This window comes from Perognathus longimembris, chromosome 24, assembly GCF_023159225.1.
Source record: "Perognathus longimembris pacificus isolate PPM17 chromosome 24, ASM2315922v1, whole genome shotgun sequence".
NCBI classification, from domain to species: Eukaryota; Metazoa; Chordata; class Mammalia; order Rodentia; family Heteromyidae; genus Perognathus; species Perognathus longimembris.
This window is the reverse complement of record NC_063184.1, coordinates 2212692-2240417: the sequence shown is the minus strand read 5'-3', so window position 1 is coordinate 2240417 and position 27726 is coordinate 2212692. Positions and strand designations below refer to the sequence as shown.

The window sequence follows — 27726 nt, the reverse complement described above, 5'->3', positions numbered from 1 at the left end:
CCTGATATATGACTGTTAACAAAGGGAGACGGAGAGACAGTAGAGACCAAGTCTGTGAATACTGTATATGTTCTTGATACATTGTATATTGCATATATGTCAACCTGACCTAGACAAGGGATAGAAAAACAGGTTGTAAGATATCATAAGAAATGTACACACTGCCCTACTATGTAACTGCACCCTCACCCTCTTTGCACATCACCTTGTAAAAAAATTTATGTCCAATTAATAAAAAAAAAAAAAAAAAAAGGTATAAACAAGTCTTCCCCACAATTCATTCATTCAGGGAAAATAAAGTGACGGGATTCTTCAGAAATTTCACTGCAGGTACCATGGTGGGTAGAATTAAACAATGTGTGCAAATACACATATGCACAAGCCATAAACACCTGTTACTGGTGATCACTTGTTCAATCTCCTTTACTGAGTTATGTAAACCATCTCCAATAGCTGTTTCTCAATTTCCATGTGTTTTCACCTCTACAATTTTAAAAAAATATTTTTATTGTCAAGGTGATATACAGAGAGGTTACAGTTACCTATGATCCAGCAACCCTACTTTTGGGCATTTACCCAAAGGACCACAAACAAGCCCATACTAAAGCTACCAGCACAATTATGTTCACTGCAGCATTATTTACTCACCTCTACAAATTATTATTCTCCTGAGCTACAACTGCGGTAGGCCATATCTACCATTCTGTTCCCAAAAGCATTTCAAAATTTGGCATCTATCGTTCACCCCCAACTTGTTTGTTCCTGATACTACTTCCATCTGCCAATCATTTGAAGTAAAAATTGTAATCATCTCCACTCTTTTTTTTCTTCTTTTTCATACACTAAAAAAATCAAGGACTCCTCATTGTGAATGTGACCCATTTTATTATATTAATTATTTAGTTAAATGTTTCTCCCGCCTCAATTACGAGTGAACAGACAGCAAGGAGCCTATCTAAAAAAAGTTGTTTCCTGGGAGCTGGTGGCTCATGCCTGAAATCCTAGCTACTCAGGAGGCTAAGATCTCAGTTCAAAGCAAGCTCAGATAGGAAAGTCTATGAGACTCTGTCTAGTTAACTACCAGAAAACTGGAAGGTGCATTGTGGCTCAAAGTGGTAGAGCACTAGACTTGAACAAAAAAAACAAAACTCAGGAACATCACCCAGGCTTGGAGTTCAAGCCCTACAACCAACAAAAAGAAAAAGAAATTCTGTTTAACATGTACAAAAGTTGTTTCTTTTCTATTACGGTTCTTCCACGTCTAAAAATATCTTTGTTCTTTTGTTGTTGTTTTCTGTGGGGCTTGAACTCACGGCCTGGGCGCTGTCCCTGAGCTCTTCAGCTCAAAGCTAGCGCTTTACCACTTGAGCCACAGTGCATCTTCCAGATTTCTGGTGGTTAATTGAAGAGAAGAGTATCACAGGCTTTCCTGCTCAGGCTGGCTTTGAACTGCAATCCTCAGATCTCAGCCTCCTGAGTAGCTAGGATTACAGGCGTGCATCACCAGTACCCAGCTCCATCCTTCTTGTTCTAAATCTAGGTCTTCTGAGATACTAAATGCCAAAAGTTTTGTTACTATAGTTACTATAACTTTTTTTACTGAACCCACTATTGTAATATGAAATATTAAATATTCTCATGTCAAGACATCTTTTTATATATTAGCTTTATCAGCTGGTGCTCACATAAAAAAATTAACAGTGCATATGTAAGCCAGCTTCCATATTGTAGAAACAATGCCAATTTAAAGTGAATCCAAGTTTTAAATAACGTTGTGAACCTAACAGTGGCATATTAACTATCCTTTTTGGGACAAATCACCAGTTATTGTTAGTTATTTCTTAATGGTCATTCAAACAGTAATAAAATTAAATATATCTTTACTTAACATTGACGTCAATTACTGCAAATGAGACAAATAGGACACTATTTGAGAAGTGAAGAGTTTCAAAATTACAGCAAAACAAAACAAAGACCCTAAAAAGGAAGAATGGATAAGGGAGCATGACAGAGGGGTGAGGATGCTTAGGATACTTGTATACATGTATGGAAATGGCACAATGAAACCTCCCCTTTCAAAACTAATGTATGCTAATAGTAATTTTTTAAAACACGGTTCAGACTCTAAATGAGCCCAAATGACAAGAACCCTCTAGGAGAAGACTTAAGATTCACAATAGGGTTCTTTTAGATCTGCCAACTGCTCACAGTAGCTAGGGTTGTGGCTAAACTAGTACATCCCTTAATAAGCCCTTCCCTAGTTAGAAAAGATACACTGGGAAAACTGGAGGGTTTCTTCACAAATTTAAAGAAAGAAATTTCAAAGTCTTGTATTAAAATTGTTTATCTTAGGAAATAAAGGTAATGACCATAGTAAAAAGTATTAGGGAGTTTCACTATCTTTAAAATGTCTTTAAAATACATATTTCTAATGAGAAAATTCTAGGGTAGGATTTTTTTGGGATCATCTTTAAAATTTATCTGATTTGTTATTTCTAAGTAGTCAAACTTAATTATAGCACCCAAGTCCCTTTAGAAAGCAAGCATACATGCATGTTCTAAGCAAAAAGCAAAATTTTTCTAGCACAGAAAGTTAAATCTAGAACAAGTAGTATGAACTAACAACTATACTGACTTCTTTTCCACATCATAATCTGAATGATATAACTATTTAAATCTCATTGTAAGGATTAACCAGACCATTTTTTAAGTTCCTAACTGGTTATTTTGAAAAATTTTAAACATAAAGTTGAAGAAATAAACACCAATTATTCATTAAAATATCCTTCTTGTAGATTAAAAACTAATACTGTCAAACTATATTAAGCTTTATAGAGAATAAAATATACATTAAAACTGATAATTAGGACTAGTAGATTTCTAAGTAGGTTATGAACTCTAGTTGTTAAGACAATATCTTGAAATCACTTACCCTTTCTATAATTAGAAGACTTAAGGGAGGAGAGAAAGATGGCACCGACAGAGTAGGGAGGCACCCCGACTAGCTCCAACTGAATAGCGAGCTGGGAACTCCAACACCCAACACCCCATCAAGAACCAAGCAAAACCAGCAGCCAGAAGCAGTGGAGAAACGCAGGAAAACAAAAAGGAGCAAAAAAGAAGAGCCGAAAACCTACACCGGAGAATCTCCGGGGCACCCTCCCCCCACCAGCCGACTCTGGCCCAAACAGGGCCAGGCTGGGAAAGGGGAACCCAGCGATCGGCAGACAGGCTGCCGGGAGTGCAGAATCCAGATATCGGGAGACCCCACGGTCACTAGGGAGGGTGCGGACCAAGATACACAACTGCTGTGACGAGAAGTTCAGGTCCACACCAGGTTCAGACAGGGAAACCCAACCCAGCACAGCAGAAGGAGGGAACTGGGGAAGCCACCATGACACTTCCTGAGCCACCCCCTGAGGAACTAACAGCTGCGCGGGACACATACACAATGCAGGATCAGTGAGTCCCCCATTACCCCCTCACCCAACAGGAGAGCAGCTATCAGAGACCCAAGCACTACAAAGAAGGTAGATCTCCCTCCCTCCCCCTCCCCACCCCATGGGAACAAAGAACCCCCAAATCAGGCAGGAAGCTCCCTTCGGTTTCTGGGGGTTGCTGGGAAGTCCGTTTAGCAGGGGAAGGGCGGAGCAGCACCAAGGCACCACAGGTTCCTGAACTGGCAGAACCAGCCCCGCCCCCTTCCCAAAAGGGGCCAGAGGACGGACAGCAGTGCAAGCCCCACCCAAGGCGCCTGGACCTGGCAGACTCTTACAACTAAAATCACAGGCGCTGGTGGGTAATACCAGCACAGCAGGGACAACTGGGCCTGATCACGTCCCCCGCTCGCAGCGGAGGCGAGGTCAGAGGGTGCGAACCCACACCTGGACAGTCGATCCCACTGGGCCCCACACATACCGCCCCCCCCCCCACGGACTCGCGGGAGGGCGCAAACACAACCCAACAACCCGGGGCTCGCTCTGGGAGGCATACCCCCCTAAAGTGCCTGTTGTAGTGGACGCACAGTGCACAGGAGGGCGGGGCCCCTGGCGACAGAGCCCGCTCTGGTAGGCGTACTCTGCACTGGTGGGCGGGGCCACAGCAGCAGCACCTGCTGCCATAGACATGCCTACACAGGAGGGAGGGAAGAGCTACAAACCAAACCTGAGAAGCTATCCACAGATCTCCAGATGCGCAAATCACAAAGAAACATAACACAGTAAATCAAAGGGCAAGCCAACTCGCCAGCTCCAAAAAGTAGCATGACTGAAGAGGAGATGGAGACTAAAAAAGCAAATGAGGCCATGTTAACAGAAATGATGGAAAGTGTCAGAAATGAAATCAGAAAACAATTCCAGGAGTTTAGAGAGGAAATCTTGAAGGACACCCAGGAAGCCAAGAAAGAAATGGAAGCAAAAATGGAAAAAATGCAAGCCTCCTTTAAAGAAATGGAAGCCAAAATGGATACAATGCAAGCCTGCTTTAAAGAAAATCTGCACATCCTGAGAATTGAAATGCATGAAAAATAGATTTAAAATACAACTCTTTAAAGGAAGAAATTTCCATGATCAGAGATGATATGACAACCATAAATAGCTCTCTGACATCCATAAACTCCGCAAAAGAAACCATGACACAAATAGTGGACCATATTGAATCCAGAATCTCTCGCCTGGACGATGAAGCAGCCGACGACAACCAGAAAATGGCCACACTCCAAGAAAAGGTGAAACTTCAGGGCAGACTAATCCAGGAACTAATGGACAAAGACAAGAGATATAATCTGCGCATAATTGGAATAGAAGAGGGAGCCGAATACCAGAGCAGAGGGCTTAAACATATTTTCAATAGTTATTGCAGAAAACTTCCCAAATCTCACAGGGGACCCAATCCAGGCAACCGAAGCCTATAGGACACCTAGCAGGCCAGACCCCAGAAAAGCCACTCCAAGGCACATAATATTCAAGACTACAGACCTCAAGATTAAAGAGCAAATTCTGAATTCAGCCAAAGCGAAGAAAGAAACTTTGTACAACGGGAAGAGGATTCGAATAACATCTGACTTATCCACACAAATTTACCAAGCTCGAAGTGAGTAGAAGAACACCATCCAAGTACTTCAGGCTAACAATTTGCAACCTCGGATCAAATATCCAGCGAAATTGCAGTTCACATTCGAAGCGAAAACCAGATCATTCCCCACCAAAGAAGAGCTAAAGGAGTATGTGAATAAAAAAACTAGCCCTACAGCGAATTCTAAGAGGGGAGCCCCACCCAACAGAGATTGTTAAAGACACACAGACAGAATCAGAAAGAAACTTTAATAGCCAAGTCCAACAGAAAGAACAGCTCACTAAAGACAAGAAAAAAAAAAGAGGAAAAAACAGCCCAACAAGAAAATGGAAGTAGAAAAAAACACCCGTATCCTTGATCTCTTTAAATATAAATGGTTTAAACTCCCTGATAAAGAGGAGCAGACTGGCAGAATGGATTCGCAAACAAAGTTGACATCTGCTGTCTACAAGAGACCCACCTTACAGCAAGGGACAAAAACGGGCTTCGAATGAAAGGATGGAGCAAGATCTACCAAGCAAATGCACCCACCAAAACGGCGGGTGTAGTCATTGATATCTCAGACAAGCTGGACTTCTCATTAAAGTCAAATCAAAAAGACAAACAAGGACACTACATATTAATACAAGGAAAAATCCAGAATCAAGACATCACGGTGATAAATGTATACTCACCGAACAAAAGAGGCCCTACATATGTCAAGGAAATTCTCACAGAATTACAGAACAAGAGAGATGCAAACACAATCACAGTGGGTGACTTTAATACCCCTCTCTCTCCAAGAGACAGATCCAACACCCAGAGGATTAGTAAGGGAGCTGAGGACCTGAATAACACCATTTCCCAAATGGATCTAACAGACCTATATAGAACCTTCCACCCTACAGAGACCCAATACACCTTCTTTTCAGCAGCCCATGAATCATATTCCAAAATAGACCACATCATAGCCCACACAAAGAACCTCAGCAAATACAAAAGTATTGACGTCATCCCATGTATTATATCTGATCACAGTGGATTAAAGGTAACCCTCAACAACAAAGGATACCACAGAGGCTATACACACTCTTGGAGGCTAAACCCCATGCTGCTATCCAACACTTGGGCCACAGACCAAATTAAAGATGAAATCAACGAATTCATAAGCCACAATGACAATGAAAACACATCACAAAGAAACCTATGGGACACAGCTAAGGCAGTACTGAGGGGCAAGATTATTGCCCTCAGCACTCACATTAAAAGAATGGAAGCAGAGCAGGTGAATAACCTCAAGATGAAACTAAAACAACTGGAGAAACAAGAAATGACAGAATCTAAAACGATTAGGAGGGGAGAGATCACAAAGATGAAAGAAGAGATTAATCTGATTGAAAATAGAAAGACCATTCAACAAATAAATAAGATTAAAAGCTGGTTCTTTGAGAAAATAACCAAAATTGACAGACCCCTTCCAAGACTTACCAAAAAAAGAAGAGAAGAGACTCATATACGTAAAATCAAGGACTACACCAGAAAAATTACAACAAGTACACACGATATTCAAACAATCATAAGGAGCTATTTCCAAAACCTCTACTCAGCAAAAAACAATAATTTTAGAGAAATGGATCAATTCTTAGAGAAGTACAAACTGCCCAAACTGAACCAAGAAGAAATAAATAAACTAAATAAACCAATAACTTACAGTGAGATACAGGAGGTAATCAAGAACCTCCCTACTAAGAAAAACCAGGCCCAGATGGATTCACCAACGAATTCTACAAAACCTTTAGTGAGGAGCTAATACCAATACTCCTCAAACTCTTCCGCGAAATAGAAACAGAGGGAGAAATCCCAAACTCATTCTACGAAGCTAATATCATACTCATTCCCAAACCAGGCAAAGACCCAACAAAAAAAAGAGAACTACAGACCAATATCACTAATGAACACAGATGCAAAGCTCCTCAATAAAATATTAGCTAACAGAATCCAGAAACAGATCAAGGAAATCATACATCATGACCAAGTAGGCTTCATCCCACAGTCACAAGGATGGTTCAACATCCATAAATCAATCAACGTAATGCACCACATAAACAGATCTAAAATTAAAAATCACATTGTTATCTCAGTCGATGCCCAAAAAGCCTTTGACAAAATACAACATCCATACCTATTAAAAGCTCTGGAGAGAACAGAAATAGATGGAACATTACTCAAAACAATAAAGCCATATACAACAGACCAACTGCTAATATCATATTAAATGGAGAGAAACTTAAATCATTCCCCCTAAACTCAGGAATAAGACAAGGATGCCCACTCTCCCCACTTCTTTTCAACATAGTGCTGGAATCCCTAGCCATAGCAATAAGGCAAGAGGAGGACATCAAAGGGATCCACATCGGCAAGGAAGAAATCAAGTTATCCCTATTCGCAGACGACATGATCTTATATCTGAAGGACCCAAAAAACTCAGTCCCCAAACTCCTACACCTAATAAACCAATTTGGCAAAGTAACAGGACACAAAATCAATCCACAAAAGTTGGCAGCTTTTCTGTACACCAGCAATACACAAACAGAAAAGGAAATTATGGAAACAATTCCATTTACAGTAGCCAAAAAAAGAATAAAGTACCTAGGGATCAACTTAACCAAGGATGTGACAGACCTATTTAATGAAAACTATAAAAATCTAATAAGGGAAATCAAAGAAGACACAAGGAGATGGAAAGACCTCCCATGCTCATGGGTAGGCAGAATCAATATAGTGAAAATGGCCATATTGCCCAAATTGTTATACAAATTCAATGCAATCCCTATCAAAATCCCAGTCACATTCTTCACTGAAATAGAGAAAGCAATCCATAAATTCATATGGAACAGCAAAAACCTAGAATAGCCAAAGTAATTCTAGGCAAAAAAAGCAGTGCAGGAGGTATCACAATACCAGACTTCAAGCTCTACTACAAGGCAATCATAACAAAAACAGCATGGTATTGGTATAAAAACAGATCAGAAGACCAATAGATGAGAATTGAAGACCCAGAAATAAAACCGCACTCTTACAGCCAACTGATATTCGACAAAGGAGCTAAAGAAATACAATGGAATAAACATAGCCTCTTCAACTACTGGTGCTGGGAGAACTGGGCAGCCATATGCAGAAAACTCAAAGTAGACCCAAGCCTATCACCATGCACCAAGATCAACTCAAAATGGATCAAGGACCTCAATATCAGACCTGAATCCTTGAAACTACTGAAGGACAGAGTAAGAAAGACACTAGAACTTATAGGCACAGGAAGGAACTTCCTGAATAGAGTCCCAGGGGCACAACAAATAGGGGAAAGACTCGACAAATGGGACTACTACAAATTAAAAAGTTTCTGCACAGCTAAGGTCATAGCCACCAAAATAGAAAGACAGCCAACGAACGATATGGGAAAGGATATTTACCACCACAGCAACTAACAAAGGCCTGATATCGGTCATCTACAGAGAACTCAAAAAACTAAGCCCCTCCAAGCCCAATAAACCAATTAGGAAATGGGCAAAAGAGATAAAGAGAGACTTCACAAGAGAAGATATAAAAATGGCAAAGAAACACATGAGGAAATGCTCAACATCCCTGCTAGTAAAGGAAATGCAAATAAAAACAACCCTGCAATACCACCTCACCCCAGTTAGAATGGCCTATACTCTGAACTCAGGCAACAACAAACGCTGGGGGGGGGGGGGTGCGGGGAAAGAGGAACCCTTCTCCATTGTTGGTGGGAGTGCAAATTAGTACAACCACTTCGGAGAACAGTATGGAGGTTTCTCAAAAAGCTCAATATAGACCTACCCTATGACCCAGCCATACCACTCCTAGGCATCTATCCTAAACAGCAAGTCCCAAGATATCAAAAAGACATTTGTACTTCCATGTTTATCGCGGCACAATTCACAATAGCCAAAATATGGAAACAAACCAGATGCCCCTCCACAGACGAATGGGTCCAAAAAATATGGTACTTATACACAATGGAATACTACATAGCGATTAGGAATGGTGAAATATTGTTATTCGCACGGAAATGGTCAGAACTCGAACAAATAATGTTGAGTGAGACAAGCCTAGAACACAGAAAACAAAGGGGCATGATTTCCCTGATATATGACTGTTAAGAAAGGGAGACGGAGAGACAGTAGAGACCAAGTCTGTGAATACTGTATATGTTCTTGATACATTGTATATTGTATATATGTCTACCTGACCTAGGGGAGGGATAGAAAAACAGGATGTAAGATATCACAAGAAATGTACACAGTGCCCTACTATGTAACTGTACCCTTTTTGCACAACACCTTGTAAAAAAATTTGCGTTCAATTAATAAACAAATAAAAAAAAGAAGACTTAAAATTTTAATTAAAAAAACTCAAAAAAGTTAATGTTGAGATTTTCTATGAATGAAGTATAAGATAGACCTTTCAAAGAATAAGAATCACCATTTTCTTATACTGTGAGGACTAAAAGTAAAATTATTCAAAGTTATGAAAGGCTTCATATTTAAAATAGGTAACGTATTTCTAAGTAATCCTAGAACTGTCCAAGAAGCTATACTAAGTAGCATCCATAACTAGTATTTCACATCAAAAATCGAGTAAGATCCTACTTTCTAAGAAAGTATGTGGGTCCTCCTTTCAGATTAAAATCTAGAAAGCTGTGAACTAGGTCCTCATCAAATGCACTTTTATTTCCATGTAGACAGAAAATATTCCATATGAGTATGCAAAGACAGAAACAATGAAATAAAGATGACAATAAAAAGCAGAGGAAAACAGAACTTCAGACCAATATCACTATTGAACACAGACGCAAAGCTCCTCAATAAAATATTAGCTAACAGGATCCAGAAACTGATCAAGAAAATTATACATCATGACCAAGTAGGCTTCATCCCAAAGTCACAAGGATGGTTCAACATCCGTAAATCAAGCAACGTTAATTCAGCACATAAACAGAACTAAAATTAAGAATCACATTGTTATCTCAGTTGATGCCCAAAAAGCCTTTGACAAAATACAACATCCATACTTATTAAAAGCTCTGGAGAGAACAGGAATAGATGGAACATTACTCAAAACAATAAAAGCCATATACAACAGACCAACTGCTAACATCATATTTAATGGAGAGAAACTTAAATCATTCCCCCTAAACTCAGGAATAAGACAAGGATGCCCACTCTCCCCACTTCTTTTCAACATAGTGCTGGAATCCCTAGCCATAGCAATAAGGCAAGAGGAGGACATCAAAGGGATCCACATGGGCAAGGAAGAAATCAAGTTATCTCTATTCGCAGACGACATGATCTTATATCTGAAGGACCCAAAAAACTCAGTCCCCAAACTCCTACACCTAATAAACCAATTTGGCAAAGTAGCAGGATACAAAATCAACCCACAAAAGTCAGCAGCTTTTCTGTACACCAGCAATATACAAACAGAAAAGGAAATTATGGAAACAATTCCATTTACAGTAGCTAAAAAAAGAATAAAGTACCTAGGGATCAACTTAACCAAGGATGTGACAGACCTATTTAACGAAAACTATAAAAACCTAATAAGGGAAATCAAAGAAGACACAAGGAGATGGAAAGACCTCCCATGCTCATGGGTAGGCAGAATCAATATAGTGAAAATGGCCATATTGCCCAAATTGTTATACAAATTCAATGCAATCCCTAACAAAATCCCAGTCACATTCTTCACTGAAATAGAGAAAGCAATCCATAAATTCATATGGAACAGCAAAAGACCTAGAATAGCCAAAGCAATTCTAGGCAAAAAAAAGCAGTGCAGGAGGTATCACAATACCAGACTTCAAGCTCTACTACAGGGCCATCATAACAAAAACAACCTGGTATTGGTATTAGAATTGAAGATCCAGAAATAAAACTGCACTCTTATAGTCAGCTGATATTCGACAAAGGTGCTAAAGACATACAATGCAATAAACATAGCCTCTTCAAGTACTGGTGCTGGGAGAACTGGGCAGCCATATGCAGAAAACTCAAAGTAGACCCAAGCCTATCACCATGCACCAAGATCAACTCAAAATGGATCAAGGACCTCAATATCAGACCTGAATCCTTGAAACTACTGAAGGACAGAGTAGGAAAGACGCTAGGGACTGGGAATATGGCCTAGTGGCAAGAGTGCTTGCCTCATATACATGAAGCCCTGGGTTCGATTCCCCAGCACCACATATACAGAAAATGGGCAGAAGTGGTGCTGTGGCTCAAGTGGCAGAGTGCTAGCCTTGAGCAAAAAAGAAGCCAGGGACAGTGCTCAGGCCCTGAGTTCACGGCCTAGGACTGGCCAAAAAAAAAAAAAAGGAAAGACGCTAGAACTTATAGGCACAGGAAGGAACTTCCTGAATAGAGTCCCAGGGGCACAACAAATAGGGGAGAGACTTGACAAATGGGACTACTATAAATTAAAAAGTTTCTGCACAGCTAAGGACATAGCCACCAAAATAGAAAGACAGCCAACGATATGGGAAAGGATCTTTACCAGCACAGCAACAGACAAAGGCCTAATATCTGTCATCTACAGAGAACTCAAAAAACTAAACCCCTCCAAGCCCAATAAACCAATTAGGAAATGGGCAAAGGAGCTGAAGAGAGACTTCACAAGAGAAGAAATAAAAATGGCAAAGAAACACATGAGGAAATGCTCAACATCCCTGCTAGTAAAGGAAATGCAAATAAAAACAACTCTGAGATACCACCTCACCCCAGTTAGAATGGCCTATACTCTGAACTCAGGCAACAACAAATGCTGGAGGGGGTGCGGGGAAAGAGGAACCCTTCTCCATTGTTGGTGGGAGTGCAAATTAGTACAACCACTTTGGAGAACAGTATGGAGGTTTCTCAAAAAGCTCAATATAGACCTACCCTATGACCCAGCCATACCACTCCTAGGCATCTATCCTAAACAGCAAGTCCCACGATATCAAAAAGACATTTGTGGGGCTGGGGATATGGCCTAGTGGCAAGAGTGCCTGCCTCATATACTTGAGGCCCTGGGTTCGATTCCCCAGCACCACACATACAGAAAATGGTCAGAAGTGGCCCTGTGGCTCAAATGGCAGAGTGCTAGCCTTGAGCAAAAAGAAGCCAGGGACAGTGCTCAGGCCCTGAGTCCAAGCCCCAGGACTGGCCGAAAAAAAAAAAAGAAAAAAAAAAGACATTTGTTCTTCCATGTTTATCGTGGCACAATTCACAATAGCCAAAATATGGAAACAACCGAGATGACCCTCCACAGATGAATGGATCCAAAAAAGATGGTGCCTATACACAATGGAATACTACCTAGAGATTAGGAATGGTGAAATATCGTTATTTGCAGGGAAATGGTCAGAACTCGAACAAATAATGTTGAGCGAGACAAGCCTAGAACACAGAAAACAAAGGGGCATGATCTCCCTGCTATATGACTGTTAAGAAAGGGAGACAGAGAGACAGGAGAGACCAGGTCTGTGAAACCAAAAACTGCTTGTCAAATGCTATTTCCACAGGATTGGGGCAGCAACCCAACAGTACGTAACTAAAACCCAACAACTATTCAACATATAAAGGTCAAAAATCAATCTCTCAGTGGAATACAATAGATCAAAAGCTATGTATGTACGTTCATATAAGACTACTGTCCACAAATTGTCTAATATCAACATTACATTTAAAGCCCTAGGCGAATTTTCTTGGGCTTGGCCATGTGGCTACTGTATATGTTCTTGATACATTGTATATTGTATATATGTCTACCTGACCTAGAGAAGGGAAAGAAAAACAGGGCGTAAGATATCACAAGAAATGTACACACTGCCCTACTGTTACTGTACCCTTGTTGCACAACACCTTGCCAAAAAAATTTGTGTTCAATTAATAAATAAATTAAATTAAAATAAAAAAGCAGAGAGATTTCCTGTACAACAATGTCCATATGTTAGGGACAGAGACCTAACAAAAAACAAAATGCCTTTAGAAATTTCGAAATCACTATTACTCTAACGATCAAAATTGTAATTTTTAAAAATAGTCATGGTTCACCAAAAATCATAGTCTAAATGATCTTCCCAATAGTTTCTAAAATTTTGAGAAGAAAAATAACCAAAAATAGGTTGAAGATACTGATTCTTAAAGAACAAATATACATACATATCTTCATATATGTATTTGAACTAATGCAAAGAAATGAAAAACTTCTAAAATAACCTTTATGCTTTCAAATTGCCAAATATTGTCAGTGTTCTAAGATAGAAAAATAAGTCATTCCACAAAAAATGGTAGTAATATTAAAATCATTTCTAAAAATAAACTGACACTTAACATGTTTAGGTATATACTTCTGTAGTATCATCCTCAAATTTAAGTACACACACACACATATGCATTTGCTAAGTAGATGTATAATGTTGTGATATTGTAATTTGTTATATGAAAGTAATTAATATCTGTTCCTAAAGTAAATATAAAACTATCAAGTAAGATATATCTCAAGGAATGGAATGTAGAATAATGAGCCAATAAAATGTATCTGTTTGTCTGTGTCTATGTGTTTGAGTAAAAATATGGTGTATATATTATTTTCTGACTGAAATACATTTTTAAAGAATTTACAACCGTGTTTACTGGTATTGGAAGTAGGAAATTCAAAGGGAATACCAAATTCGAGAGACACAGGGTAAAAAAAGAGAAATAACTACAAAAGCAATACTTGCAAAACTGTTTGGTGTAAGTGAACTGAACACCTGGGAGGGGAGGGAAAGGGGGGTAGGGAGGGGGGCATGAGGGACAAGGCAACAAACAGTACAAGAAATGTATCCAATGCCCAACGTATGATACTGTAACCTCTCTGTACGTCAGTTTGATAATAAAAATTTGAGAAAAAAAAAAAAAAAGAATTTACAGTGTAAACTTACCCAAAAAAGTCTATGTAATTGAAAATTCCATGTCTGTAAATATTCAACAAACTGTGACGCTTGCAATTAAGTCTTGTTTAGTCAAAAATCTCCAGTACAATTAAAACCATTCAGAGGGCTGGGAATATGGCCTAGTGGCAAGAGTGCTTGCCTCACATACATGAAGCCCTGGGTTCGATTCCCCAGCACCATATATATAAAAAATTGCCAGAAGTGGCACTGTGGCTCAAGTGGCAGAGTGCTAGCCTTGAGCAAAAAGAAGCCAGGGACAGTACTCAGGCCCTGCGTCCAAGCCCCAGGACTGGAAAAAACAAACAAACAAAAAAACCATGCAGAAGCAAAAGCACTGGTTTCCATTACGCATGTGTATAATAAGCAAGCAAGATGCATCTGCTCAGGGCCCACCATGGTATCCCAATTATGTAGGTTAAGTCATTCCTCTCTGTCATCTCTCTCTATTACCTTGTCATCTACCTCAAATAAAAATGAACATTAGTTGCTGCCTTTTCTAAAACAGAAAATGAGTGTAGAAAGGAGAGGTAGTTTAACCATTAAACAAAATTAATGGCCTACCTTTATAGCTAGAAAATTCAGGCCACTCTCATTGGCCAAAGCCTTGGCTATCATTGTTTTAGAGCACCCAGGGGGCCCATACAGAAGAACTCCCTTAGGTGGCTGAATACCCATTCGAATGAATGACTCTGGGTGTTTCAAAGGCCATTCCACAGCTTGTTTCAATTTCAGCTTCACATTCTCCAGTCCTCCTATATCTGACCAGGATACCTGCAAAACACAACAGTTGCTAAATGCAAGTTTTGGCAGGCCAAACAGAGAACAATCACAAAGCATGTCATCAGCAAAGAAAGTACAAGGGCAAATAACCCATTTAAAAATCAAGAAGGTCCTCTTAAGAATATAAAGTAGTAAATTAGGACTACAATAAAATATGAGCCGTACATTGTAAAAATACTTAAAATCAATTTGGCTTGAAAGTATTGTATAAACACTTCTTAAATGATTATTCTCTTAATAATCTTCTGCAAGTTTCATCTATACCAAAATAGTTTGAGTCAGTGACTCAAGAGCTCATCTATCTATCTATCTATCTATCTATCTATCTATCTATCTATCTATCTATCTCTCAACTTTAAAAGGTTGTTCAGGAGGACTGCAATTTCACATGTCCATCTAAGTATCCAGTCCTCTTGACCAGTCACCACTACCATCATTCTCCCTCACTCATCTATATAAACTTATATATTTAATTCCTATTCTTTATTTTTTCATGTGTGTGAGTATACATCAGGGCTTGAATTCAGGACTTGTTTTATTGTTCTTCTGACTGGCACTCTACCAATTGAGCCACTCCTCCAATCTGGCTTTTTGGCTTGTTAACTGGAGTAGGAGTCTCATAGGCTTTTCTGTGTCAGGGCTGGATTCCAACCTGATCCTCCAGGTCTAGAATTACAGGCATGACTCAACAGTGCCCAACTTATATACTTAATTTCTTAAGCTTCTTCTTTAACAAAGTTTACTTTCAAGAACATTTTTTGCAAGTACTCTGCTTGTTCTGTCATTGGCATGCAAATGAAGTATATTCAAACTTTGCTTCTTTGCTGACCTAAGAAATATCTTCAAAATAGTTATTTTTATACATTATTTACTTATACATATCATATTAATGATGTACTTATCAGAAAGTATACGTAGAAAACAGAAGAATAAAACATGAATCCAGATTTAAAGAATTCAAAGGTTAGTACACAACCTGTTACCTGAAAGGTAGTTCCTGCTATCTCTTGTCTTTTATTTTTAATTTTGTCTTTGAAACTTTTTAAACATATACAAACATTCAAATCACCACAGTGCAACGGAAAGGACACTAAGTACAATAACAAAGAAAGAGAAAGAGCCTTTGGGAGCTCCTAGGGAGGAAACGTTCCAGCTGGAAGACAATTTGAAAGCAAACTCTTGGAAGGAAGCCTAAGATGTAAAAACGAGAATGGTCAGGTACAGGCCAAAAAACTGGCAAAAATATGAGAAAGAAGGAAAAATAAAGAGGATGAGAGAAAAAGCATTTGAAGGAGAAAAATCATGCAGTCAGAGCCACACAGAAGAGTGTGCTGAGGACGAGATGAAGCAGTTCAATATACTCTGTATATACTGAGAAGTCTTTGAGGGTTTTAGATCGGGAAAATGGTATGCACAGTCCAATTTGTGCTTCAGTAGGACTTTTGGGACAGGATTCATCTGAGAGGAGAAAGAGTACAGAGAGATCTGTTAAGGATCTATCACAAATACCTGCTTTATAAAAACATCTTGAAGTCAAGTGCTTGTAGCTCGCACTTGTAATCCTAGGTACTCAGGGGACTAAAATGTAGGATTATGGTTCAAAGCCAGACTGGGCAAGAAAGTCTGGAACACTCTTATTTCCAATTAACCACCAAAAAGCTGGAAGTGAAGCTGTGCCTCAAATGGTAGAGAACTAAATCTTAAGCAAAAAAGCACAGGGACAGGACCAAGGCCCTGAGCTCAAGCCCTAGGACCCTGAGCTCAAGCCCCAAGACTAGCAAAAAATAAACGAGTAAAGTATGTCAATAAAAACAACTTGAACTAGAATGATCACATACAGATGTAAAAACATTGCACCGCCATAGCGGGGGGTTATGGAAATAGAATAAGAAAGAGGAAACACTAAAAAGACAAAGATTTCCAGAGGGGAGGAAGACTAAGTATGGGCCACAGCAGAGTTATATTTTAGAAGCTAAAATAAAGGATCTTTGGCATCTCAAGTTGGAACAAGGAACAGGCAAAATGCAAATTGCCCTGTAGACAGGCAATGCCTTCCATCACCTCATGGCAAAGCATGTTCCAAAGAGAACAGCCACAAGCTTCAGATTTTACCAGACAACAGCAAATGCCTCATCCCTGCTCCTTTCAAATGATAAAAGTGGTGACTTCCCTGGAATCCCTCCAGAAACAAAGAATGAGATGGTGGCCAACCAGGCCACACTTGTGACAAGATAATTTTAATTTTGCACACCTTCTCATCCATTACCCCTAAATGAAGCCAATGATGGCTGAAGATATACTGAAGTTCTATCTTCCTATGGTTGCATATAATCAACCTCTGTTGTTAAAAAAAATACATATTTATTTATTTATTGCAAAGGTGATGTACAGAGGTGGTTACAGTTACATAAATCAGATAAAGAGTACATATCTTTTGGGATAATGTCACCCTTCCCTCACTCCAACTTCCTTTCATTGTCCTTCATCATGTGTCCACTTGTCAAACAGGGGCAAGACATACAGAACTCCTGGAATTTGGGCATGTGGTCTAAAAGCCACTCTCAGAAACACTACAAAGAAAAGGCTTCACAAAATATCCTATTCAAAAATCAACAGACATTCATTTGTTACTACTACTTGCCAAGCACTGAGGATGCAAAGAAAACAACATAAAGTTATGTTCATAGACAATCATTTTGTGAATATACATTGTGTGTACTGTATGTGTACTGTAGACATAAGGTATCTACACCATAGAATCTTTGGCAACTAATAAGTTAGAAAATAATTTTCAGACATAGGGGAGGACTGCATCTATTAAAAACAGGAAAGTGTTTGACAAGATCAGAGGATAATGTGCTATGGAGCTGGAGGAAGGGGAACCAGACTAGCGAGTTTAGAATTCACCCTAAAGATAATCAAGTGATATTTATGGTGATACACTTTAAGCTGCATCAGTAATCGGTTTTGGAAAATAATGTGACCAATGGACTCAAAGTGGAGATCAGTTGAGCAGGCATAAAATAAAGTGATGAAGGTTAGTACCACAAAATAACCCCCATTAACCCTACCACTTGGTACCAGCTTGTATGTGAATGAGTCCCTTTATCTTGGAGAAACATATGTACTTTTAACAAAGTCAAATATTTACAGAGACTAGTCAAAGGTATGTATGAGTGCAACACATGCCTCTACTGCAGCCTCAACATTTTTACAAATATAAAGAAAGATGGCCATCAGAAACCTTGAGAAATCTTGAGAAGGCGGCTGCATCATTCAAAGTTAATCAGCATCAAAGCTGAGAACAGAAATTGGTAATCACTTCACTAACTTTCTACTACCTCTCATTTCTCCAAAAGGCTTGAAGAAAGTAAGGCATAAAAGGAAGCCTCGTGCTGGTGGCTTACATCAATAATCCTAGCTATTCTGGAGGCTGAGATCTGAAGATGGATGTCCAAAACAAGCCTGGGTAGTAAAGTCCATGAGGCTTTAATATTCAATTAAGCACCAAAAAAGCCAAAAGTAAATCTGTGGCTCAAATGGTAGAATGCTGGCCTTAAGCAAAAGAACTTAAGGAGGGTGCCCAGGCCCTGAGGTTCAAGCTACAACCCTGGCAAAAAACAAAACAAAACAAAAAAACAGCAGAAAGCATTAACCTCTAATAAGTAAAGGTGGCTCACACCTGTAATCCTAGCTACTCAGAAGGCTGAGATCTGAGGATCATGGTGTGAAGTCACTTGGGGTAAAAAAGTCCATCAGACTCTTATCTCCAATTAAGCACGAAAAAAGCTGGAAGTGAAGGTATGGCTCAAGTGGTAGCTGAGGTAGGTAACACAATGTAGCTCAGGGATACCTAGGCCCTGAGTTCAAGCACCAGGACTGGACACCAAAAAAAAAAAAAAAAAAAGTAACCTATTTCTCCAAATATGCTTTTCTGTACAACTGCTACTACATAAAACTTTAAAAAGGTACAAGAAGTTAGCAAGAAAGACTGATCTTGAAGCAGGTGCCAGTGGCTCACTCCTGTGATACTAGCTAGCTACTCAGGAGGCTGAGATCTAAGGATCGCAGTTCCGTTTGAAGCTAGCCCAGACAGGAAAGTCCATGAGACTCTTATCTCCAATAAACCACTCAGAGAAAGCCAGAAGTGGTGCTGTGGCTAAGGGGTAGAGAGAGAGCTGGCCTTAAGGAACAAAGAAGCTTAGGGACAGGGCTCAGGCCTGAGTTTAAGCGCCAGCCAGGCTTAGCAAAAAAGGAAGAAAGAAGACTGTTCTTAATGATTGACAAAAGACATTTTCTGTCTAGACAACAGAAACAAAACCAAAAGAAACCAACCTCAAAGGTCTGCCAAGAACTAATACAGAATTAATAGAATTTCCACAGATTGTACTATCCATTCGTAAAACAGCAACATTTTACTTAGTAAGGCATCACAGAAATCCTCCATTATTTGAGTGTGTAAAAAAAAAAAACTACAGAGAAAATATTTAATGCATACTGTCTTTAAGGAATAAGAACTCAAGTAAGTTCCTCCTAATTATTCTAAGAGTATATGAAGAATTAAATATAATTATAGCTAGTTAAACAACTTCATTTGAACCTCTGCACCAGCAACATACTGCTGATATACTAATCCTATGAGATGCAATGGACAGTCACATTCACAAGTTGCAGGCTTATGTGAAAAGGTGGCAGGTAAAAATGCAGCAGGACATTTTGGATACATAATTTAGTGAAAGAGCTTTTTGATTACTTATATAATTAAGAACTTTGTTGCTTTTAAAAAGGAGAATAACAAGCCAGGCACTCTAAGCCTGTTATCCTAGCTACTCAGCAGGCTGAAATTCAAACCAGCCCAGGCAGGAAAGTCCCAATGAGACTCATCTCCAACTAACAACCAGAAAACTGGAAGTGGAGCTGTGGCTCAACGTGGTAGAACAGCCCTGAGTACAAGCCCCATGACCACCACCACCACCAACAAGAATAACAGCTAGGCACTGTTGGCTAACACCTATAATCCTAGCTACTCAGGCTAAGATGTGAGGATCACAGTTCGAAGCCAGCCCTGGCAGGAAAGTATGTGAGACTTTTATCTCCAGTTAACCACCAAAAGGTTCAGGAACAGTGCCTGGGCCCTGAGTTCAAGACCCTGGCACAAGGGAGGGTGGGAAAGAGGGAGGGTAACAGGAATGTTTACAAAATCATAAGTTTAACCTGGATCCAAAGTTAATTCTGGAATCTGGGGTTTTATAGCCGGTCCTGATGCTTTAGTCACCATTCACATTATAAAACCAGGTTTACATTAAAGTAGAACCCTATATTTATAATGTTTTACTATTACTACTACTGTGAATCAAAAATCCAAATACTGAAAACTGGAATGCTAACACAAGGTAAGAAGTCACAAGCGAGTTACTTCCAAATTAAAAAAAAGGATAAACTGAACCTTCTCCATGTAAACTGAAAAAGCAAAGCTTGGCTAAGACTTCAGAAGTACAAACATATTAAACTTAATGGATATAAATTTGATATATTTAGTTAAGAAAACCATTTATTATTAGTAATGGTTATAGTGTATTTGGAGTAACCTACTGAAAATACAAATATGGAGCACATTATCTTTACCTTAACATGATTGTGTTTGTGTGTGCATGTGCACTAGCGTTGGTTTTGGGACTTGAACTCAAGGGCCTGGATACTGTCACTGAGGTTTTTTTCCTCAAAGCTAGGGATCTTCTTTGGGGTTTTTTGGTGGTTAATTGGAGATAAAAGTCTCAATAACTTCCTGCTAATGCTGACCTTGAACCACAGTCCCCTTGAGTATCAAGGATTATAAGTGTGCCCAGCTTTAATGTGATTTTTTAATACAGCAAAATAAGTTATTAAACCTTCTGCAAAAATAATTTGTCGGTATTTCAATAGATATAGTAGCCAGAACCAAGGAAAGTAAAACTTAGGAATCTAATTATAGAAATGTTGACGTCTCAGGAAAATTTTTATAACTTACAGCAGGCATAAAAGGCACTGTAGAAAGTACTTTCACCAGTGCTAATCACTCCCCAGTTCATGAGTAACATCACAGTACACCATGGCCTTAACCCAAATAATAAAGTGCCAAATGGAAAATGGCTCACGTCCACGCATTGTAAATATTCTATCAAAAGAAAATAAAGGAAAAAAGTCTTTCATTAGAGCAATTAAAAGCACAGTTATAGTACCAGTTCCTATGATGAATCAGTTTAGCAATTCCAAGAGTAGACAGACACTGATTAAACACATTCTCCACTGGCAGGAATTTTAAGTTTAAAACCACACAGTATGTTTAGGACCTAAAGTTATAAAACTCTATAGCAGATTGGAATAGCTAGTTTTTAACCAGCCACTGAGATTTTCATGTGTGATTTCTATTTGAAGCATCTATCTGACCCATTATATCATACAATAAAATTTTAAAGATAAATATTACAAATAAAAGTATTCCTATCAATGTGACCCAAAATTGGACCAGAAATCCCAGAAATGTTGTTTCCATTGAACCATCATTAATCATTCATTTTCTACAGTATTTGGAGAATGATTAATGCTGAATGAGTATGTTCTGCTACATGGCTTTTGAAAAAAACCTCAAATTGAGACAAGCGAATTTGAAAATGTCTCAAAAAGAAATCAAAACCACAATGATTGCCTCAATTCATTCAGAGGCAAGTCCTTAGAAGTTCCTATCTGCAGAATAATGTCTCCCAGTCTAAATTTAACTAGTTGACATAAAAAGTTAACAAGTACTAAACATGGTAGCTCATGCCTATAATCCCAGGTGCTCAGGAAGCAGAAATAAAGGGAATCTCACTTCACGACTAACCAACATCATTCCATGTAAGCGTTTTTAATGATCCTCCTCTTTCTCAATACCATACAGAACACATTACCAGTGCTCTTGTCTTAAGGTCCATTTGTCAGTAATGTTAGTGTGCCCAAAGAAAACTATAAGGTCACCTTTTATTCTGTGTATCACACTTGAGTCATGAAAGACCAAACACATGACCCACAAAGTAAAGGTGGCTTGCTGTCCTGTAATAATATGCTTACAAAACAAACTGATGAAACAGTATCATTAGTGTGTTCTAAAGTCAGCCTATTTGACATTCCCCAACTGCAAAATAATTTATATATCTATCATCTAGCAACTGTGCTCTTGTCATTCATCCCACAGAAATGAAAACTTCCACTCACATAATACCTGTTCATAACTTCTCTCATAATAGTCAAACATTGGAAACAGGTCTGGTGTTAAATAAACAACTACAGTATATACACACTATGGGATAGTACCGCTGTGGTTATATCTGCCAAAGGTCCATGTGAAAAGCTCACTTTCCTCACTTCACACTCATGAGAGGTGGTGGAAATCTAAGTGGTAGAGAGAGCCCAATGGGAGAGTTCAGATCACGGAACAAAAGGGGCCTGAAGTCCTGGTCCCTCACAGCCCGCAGGCGGTGAGCAGCTTCCCCTCCATGGCTCCCCACCATGAAGGACTGCCACGCACCAAAGCATGGCACCAGCAACAGTGATCTGAAACCCCCAAAACTGAGACGAAAGAAAGCCTTCTCCTTCCCAAGTTTACTGCCTTACTTACAGTAACAGCAAGGTGGCTAACATAATTCAAAGTGAAAAGAAACCCAGCCAGGCACTGGTGGCTCACACCTGTAATCCTAGCTACTCAGGAGGCTGGGATCTGAGGATGGCAGTTTGAAGCCAGCCCAAGCAGGTAAGGTCCATGAGACTCTTGAAAACACCCACAAAAAAAGCAGGAAGTAGAGGGGTGGCTGAAATGGTAGAGCACTAGCCTTGAGCAAATAAGGTCAGAGACAGAGCCCAGGCCCTGAATTCAAGCCCCGGTACCAGTACACACACAAAAAAGAAACCCAACTATGACACATCCAACCATTTGGATAAATCTCTAGGGAATTATGTTAAGTAAAAAACCTAATCTCAAAAGGCTAACATTGTACAATTCCATCTATATGATCCTTTTGAAATAATAAAAGTTTAAAAATGGAATTAGGTTGATATGGTTAGAAACGGACAACGTGAGGGATCTCTGTACTGACAGAACTAGTATCTTTTTTGTGCCTGTGGCAAAACTATAGCTTAAACTCAGGGCCAGGGCACTCAAGGCTGGTGGCTCTACTACTTGAGCTACAGCTTCACTTGAGGCTTTTCAGTAGTTAACTGGAGATAAGAGTCTCATGGACTTGCCTGACTGTGCTGGCTTTGAACTGTAGTCCTCAGATCTCAGCCTTTTTGAGTAGTTAGGATTGCAGAAATGAGTCAGTGGCACCTAGCAGTCACTATCTTGATTGTGGTAACAGATGCACAAGCCTTAGCATATGAAAAATTTGTACAGGAATAAATACACATGCACAAACAAGAGTACAAGTAGAAATGGAAAAATAAGTATAAAATCAACAGACCATACAATACAAATTGCCTATTTGTGATTTTGTGCTACAATTTTGCAGGATGGTATCACTACAGTAAACTTGGAAAGATATACACAGTATCTCTTTTATAACTGCATTGAATCTACAATTATCTCACAATTACAAAAATTTCAAGTACACAATTTTTTGACTATAATATTTTTGATGTTTAACATAGCAAGCTGGTTTCTGTTAAATCTCAAGATTTGTTCAGAGCTTAATTGGAGCAGTATGTGTAGTATGCACTACAGATAACTTACATTTGGGACGTCAATTGCTACCTCCCTCATAGCGCTGGGCCTGATGTCCTTCATTCCCTGCAAGAAATCATTCAGAGTGATCTTCACCAAGCTGGCCACCTTGCTGTCGGGAAGGTTAGGCTGCTTCTTCAGAAAACTACGCAAAGCACAGAAACCTGTAAAGAGGAAAGGGACACAGGATTTACTTTTGTGCATGTGCTTATGTGTGTGCCAGTCCTGGGGCTTGAACTCAGAGCCTAGGTGTGTCCCTGAGCTTTTTTGCTCAAGGTTAGTGCTCTAGCACTTGAACCACAGCTTCACTTCCAGATTTTGGGGAGGTGCTTAACTGGAGATAAAGAGTCTCACAGATTTTCCTATCCGTGCTGTCTTCAAACTGTGATCCTCAGATTCCAGCCATGGCACCAAGCAGCATATTTATTCCATAAATATAGACTGAACAAATATAATGAAAATAACCCCAAACTCCATGCACACGTCAGTCCTTAAGGTATTGTTGCTTGCATGTGAATATGGTGTGAAGGTTTGAGTAGGGCATAAGACAGAAGAACGTGGAAGGCAAATGCCAAGACCCAAGAGCTTAAGCTTTGAAGATAAGAACAGGAGAGGGGCTGGGGATATGGCCTAGTGGCAAGAGAGCTTGCCTCGTATACATGAGGCCCTGGGTTCAATTCCCCAGCACCACATATACAGAAAATGGCCAGAAGTGGTGCTGTGGCTCAAGTGGCAGAGTGCTAGCCTTGAGCAAAAGGAAGCCAGGGACCGTGTTCAGGCCCTGAGTCCAAGGCCCAGGACTGGCCAAAAAAAAATAAAAAGAACAGGAGAAGCTGAAAATACAGGAAGACAAAATTTTATAAGCAAAAACTAAAACTTACAAAATACCACTCACAAAGAAGACCAAAAAGGTTTATCAAAATAATGTGAGTGGGCTGGAAATGAATGTGGCCTAGTGGTAGTGAGCTTGCCTAGCATGCATGAAGCCCTGGGTTCGATTCCTCAGCACCACATATATAGAAAAAGCCAGAAGTAGCGCTGTGGCTCAAGTGGCAGAGCGCTGGCCTTGAGCAAAAAGAAGCCAGGGACAGTGCTCAGGCCCTGAGTCCAACCCCCAGGACTGGCAAAAAAAAAAAAAAAAAAAAAAAAATGTGAGAACATCCGGGGGGAGGGTTTATACTAGCAGGCAAGTGCTCACTGGAGTTGCAAACTATTATTTGTTTAGATAGGCTGGCTTGGACTGCCATTCTATTTACTCTTCTCATTGCTGCTGGGATGACAGGTTCATGCCACCTCACCTAGCTATTGGCTGAGATGGTGTCTTGTGAATCTTTTGCCTAGGCTGGCCCAAAACCTTCATCCTCCAGATTATCAAGGATTACAGTGTGACCTACCAGTGTATGATGCCCTACACAAGAATGAAAGTTCAGCCCTACCCATATATATAAAAGAATATATCTTAAATCAGCCTAAATCCAACTCTGTTAACGTGTTGAAATATGAGATGTTATAATATGGCAGCTTATCAGAAAAGGAAGAAAAAAGCTATTTGCAAAAGCGATAAAAATGTAGCAGATGAAGCTGGGGATATGGCCTAGTGGCAAGAGTGCTCGCCACGTATACATGAAGCCTTGGGTTTGATTCCTCAGCACCACATATACAGAAAACGGCCAGAAGTGGCACTGTGGCTCAAGTGGCAGAGTGCTAGCCTTGAGCAAAAAGAAGCCAGGGACAGAATTAGCAAAAATAAATATATAAATAAATAAAAATTTAAAAAAAACTATTTCTGGCCTGAACTTAGATAAAATTTACAAACAATTTTCTATACTCATCTAGAATCTTAAAATTTTATGTACAATGTTAATAAGTAAGATCACAATTAAATTCCCTCATTACAAAGCAATAAACAATTCAAACTAATCATAGGAGTAAATAACAGGAATTAACAGATAACATGGGCATCTAACTGTCTCTCCCATCTGCATTATAAGCATTGATGGTAAAGTTATCTAGAAATGTGCTCTTGCATATGAGCGAAATAAGTATAGCAAAAATCCAAATCTCCCATTCAAATAATGTACTTTCCTCAAGAAAATTATAGTATTACAACTTTTATATTTCCTCAACAGTACATTGAAGTATAGACAAAATGTTAAGCACCACGGATACAATGCTGTTAGAGTTCTATTTCTCACTGCTCTTTAGAAGAAATCAGATGGAATATCCTTAAAAAGGGCATTGCAATATCTTAAAACTGATCAGGAAGCCTGACCATCCTAAATCCTGTAATTTTCAAAATCACTTTCAAAAGATGCTTTAAAAAAATTAACAGCACAGGGGCTGGGAATATGGCCTAGTGGCAAGAGTGCTCGCCTCGTATACATGAAGCCCTGGGTTCGATTCCCCAGCACCACATATATAGAAAATGTACAGAAGTGGCGCTGTGGCTCAAGTGACAGAGTGCTAGCCTTGAGCAAAAAGAAGCCAGAGATGGTGCTCAGGCCCTGAATCCAAACCCAGGACTGGCAAAAAATAAAATAAAATAACAGCACGGAGCTGGGCGCCAGTGAGTTACAACTGTAATTTAGTTCCTCAGAAGGCTGAGATCTGAGGATCAAGGTTCAAAGCCAGCCTGAGCAGAATGCCCAATGAGACTTTTATCTCAAATTAATCACCAAAAAGTTGAAAGTCAATGTGTAGATCAAGTTATAGAGTGCTAGATTTGAGTAAAAAAGCTCAAGGACAGCATTTAGGCTCCCAAGTTCAAGCCCCAGAACCTTCACAAAAATTAACTATCTAAATAATAAATAACAGCACTAGGGAAGGCAGCAGGGTCTTCAGACATGAATCTTGGGCCAAAGCTTATACCTCACTACCATACAATCTCCACTCAATGATGAAATAGGGAGTCCCTCAATGATCTTTGAGAGGGGAGTCTAGCTCCACGACATCAAAATTCAGTCCATTCGCTTCACCAGAAAAAGGCTTCAAAAAGCTTCCCTAAAAACTAACTTTTAGGAAGTGGAAGTATGGCTCAAGTGGTGGAGTGCCAGTTTTGAGTGAAAAACAAACAAAAAGAGCATGAGTCCTTGAGTTAAAACTCCATCCAACACAAAATAAAAAATGTTAAAAAATTTAAAAACCTTAATTATTTACCTATCTGGCTTAGCAATCTGAGGAGAAAGGAGAGAAAGAAAAAGAGAAAGGAAGAAAGAGGAGGAGACAGGGAGGGAGGGAGGGAGGGAAGGAGGGGGGAGGGAAGAAAAGAAAGAAAGAAAAGAGGAAAAGAACAGCTGGGTGCAATTGCACAGGCCTGAAACCCCAGCTTTGCAAAAGGGATAAGTAAGAGGTAGACATTGAGAGGAAACTCAAAGGCCTGGAAGCTGTCTGTCCTTAAGCTTTTTCTGCTGAGGGTTGGTGCTCTCTACCCCTTTGAGCCACATTGTTTCAGCTTTCTAGTGGCTAAGTGTAGGTAAAGGTCTCATGTACTTTTCCTGCATGGAATGGCTTTAAACTATGATCCTTAGATCTCAGCCTCTTGAGTAGCTAAGACTATAGGCATGAGCCACAGGTACCCAGCAAAGGTTACATTTTGAACAAATTTTTAACAACAGAGCTGACAGGACTTAAAGAATTAAGAATATCTCAGAGAAATAGCTTTATTTAGGCAGAATAGCTTCATATTTGTAAATGTTTGAATGAAAGCCTTTCTGAAATAGTTATGCTTTTAGAGTCTTGGAAAAACCCAGAAAATTTTCCACTAGCAAAGTAAATGGTATATGTCAATTAGAGCTTAAACAGGATCAGAACCATCACCTGTTTTCTGAAATAAGTCATTCAGCTCCAGCCATTTCAAATAAGTAGCAAAAGTATTACTGAAATGCTCACTTCAATGACCAAGAAGAAAAATTCTATTATTACACTTCAGAATTACCAAATAGGGAAGAAAATTCATTGTCATATATGTATTCTTCAGAATTGCTGCTAGTTTTCAAGCTATAGTAATATATGGTCCCTCATAAAATACATTGTGTGAGAACTCTGGTAAGTTAAATTTGTGCCCTTCCTTTTGTTGCTCTATGGTAGGCCTCCAGAGAACCCACATGTGATGAGGTAATTGAGAAAAAGAGGAGACTTTGACTTCACCTTGAGGATTTCCGCAAGAGAA

General features: G+C 39.4%; 1 protein-coding gene across 2 annotated transcripts in view; it reads right to left on the bottom strand.

Moving 5' to 3' along the window:
- Spata5 (spermatogenesis associated 5) overlaps window positions 1-27726 on the bottom strand; it is a 141350-nt gene that overhangs the window by 88639 nt on the left and 24985 nt on the right. For both annotated transcript variants that reach the window (XM_048333709.1, XM_048333710.1), the window contains 2 exons: window positions 23568-23722; window positions 14609-14818 (listed from right to left, as the gene is read on the bottom strand). In XM_048333709.1, coding sequence (XP_048189666.1) covers window positions 14609-14818; window positions 23568-23722 — 365 coding nt within the window. The remainder of the gene's footprint in view (window positions 1-14608; window positions 14819-23567; window positions 23723-27726) is intronic.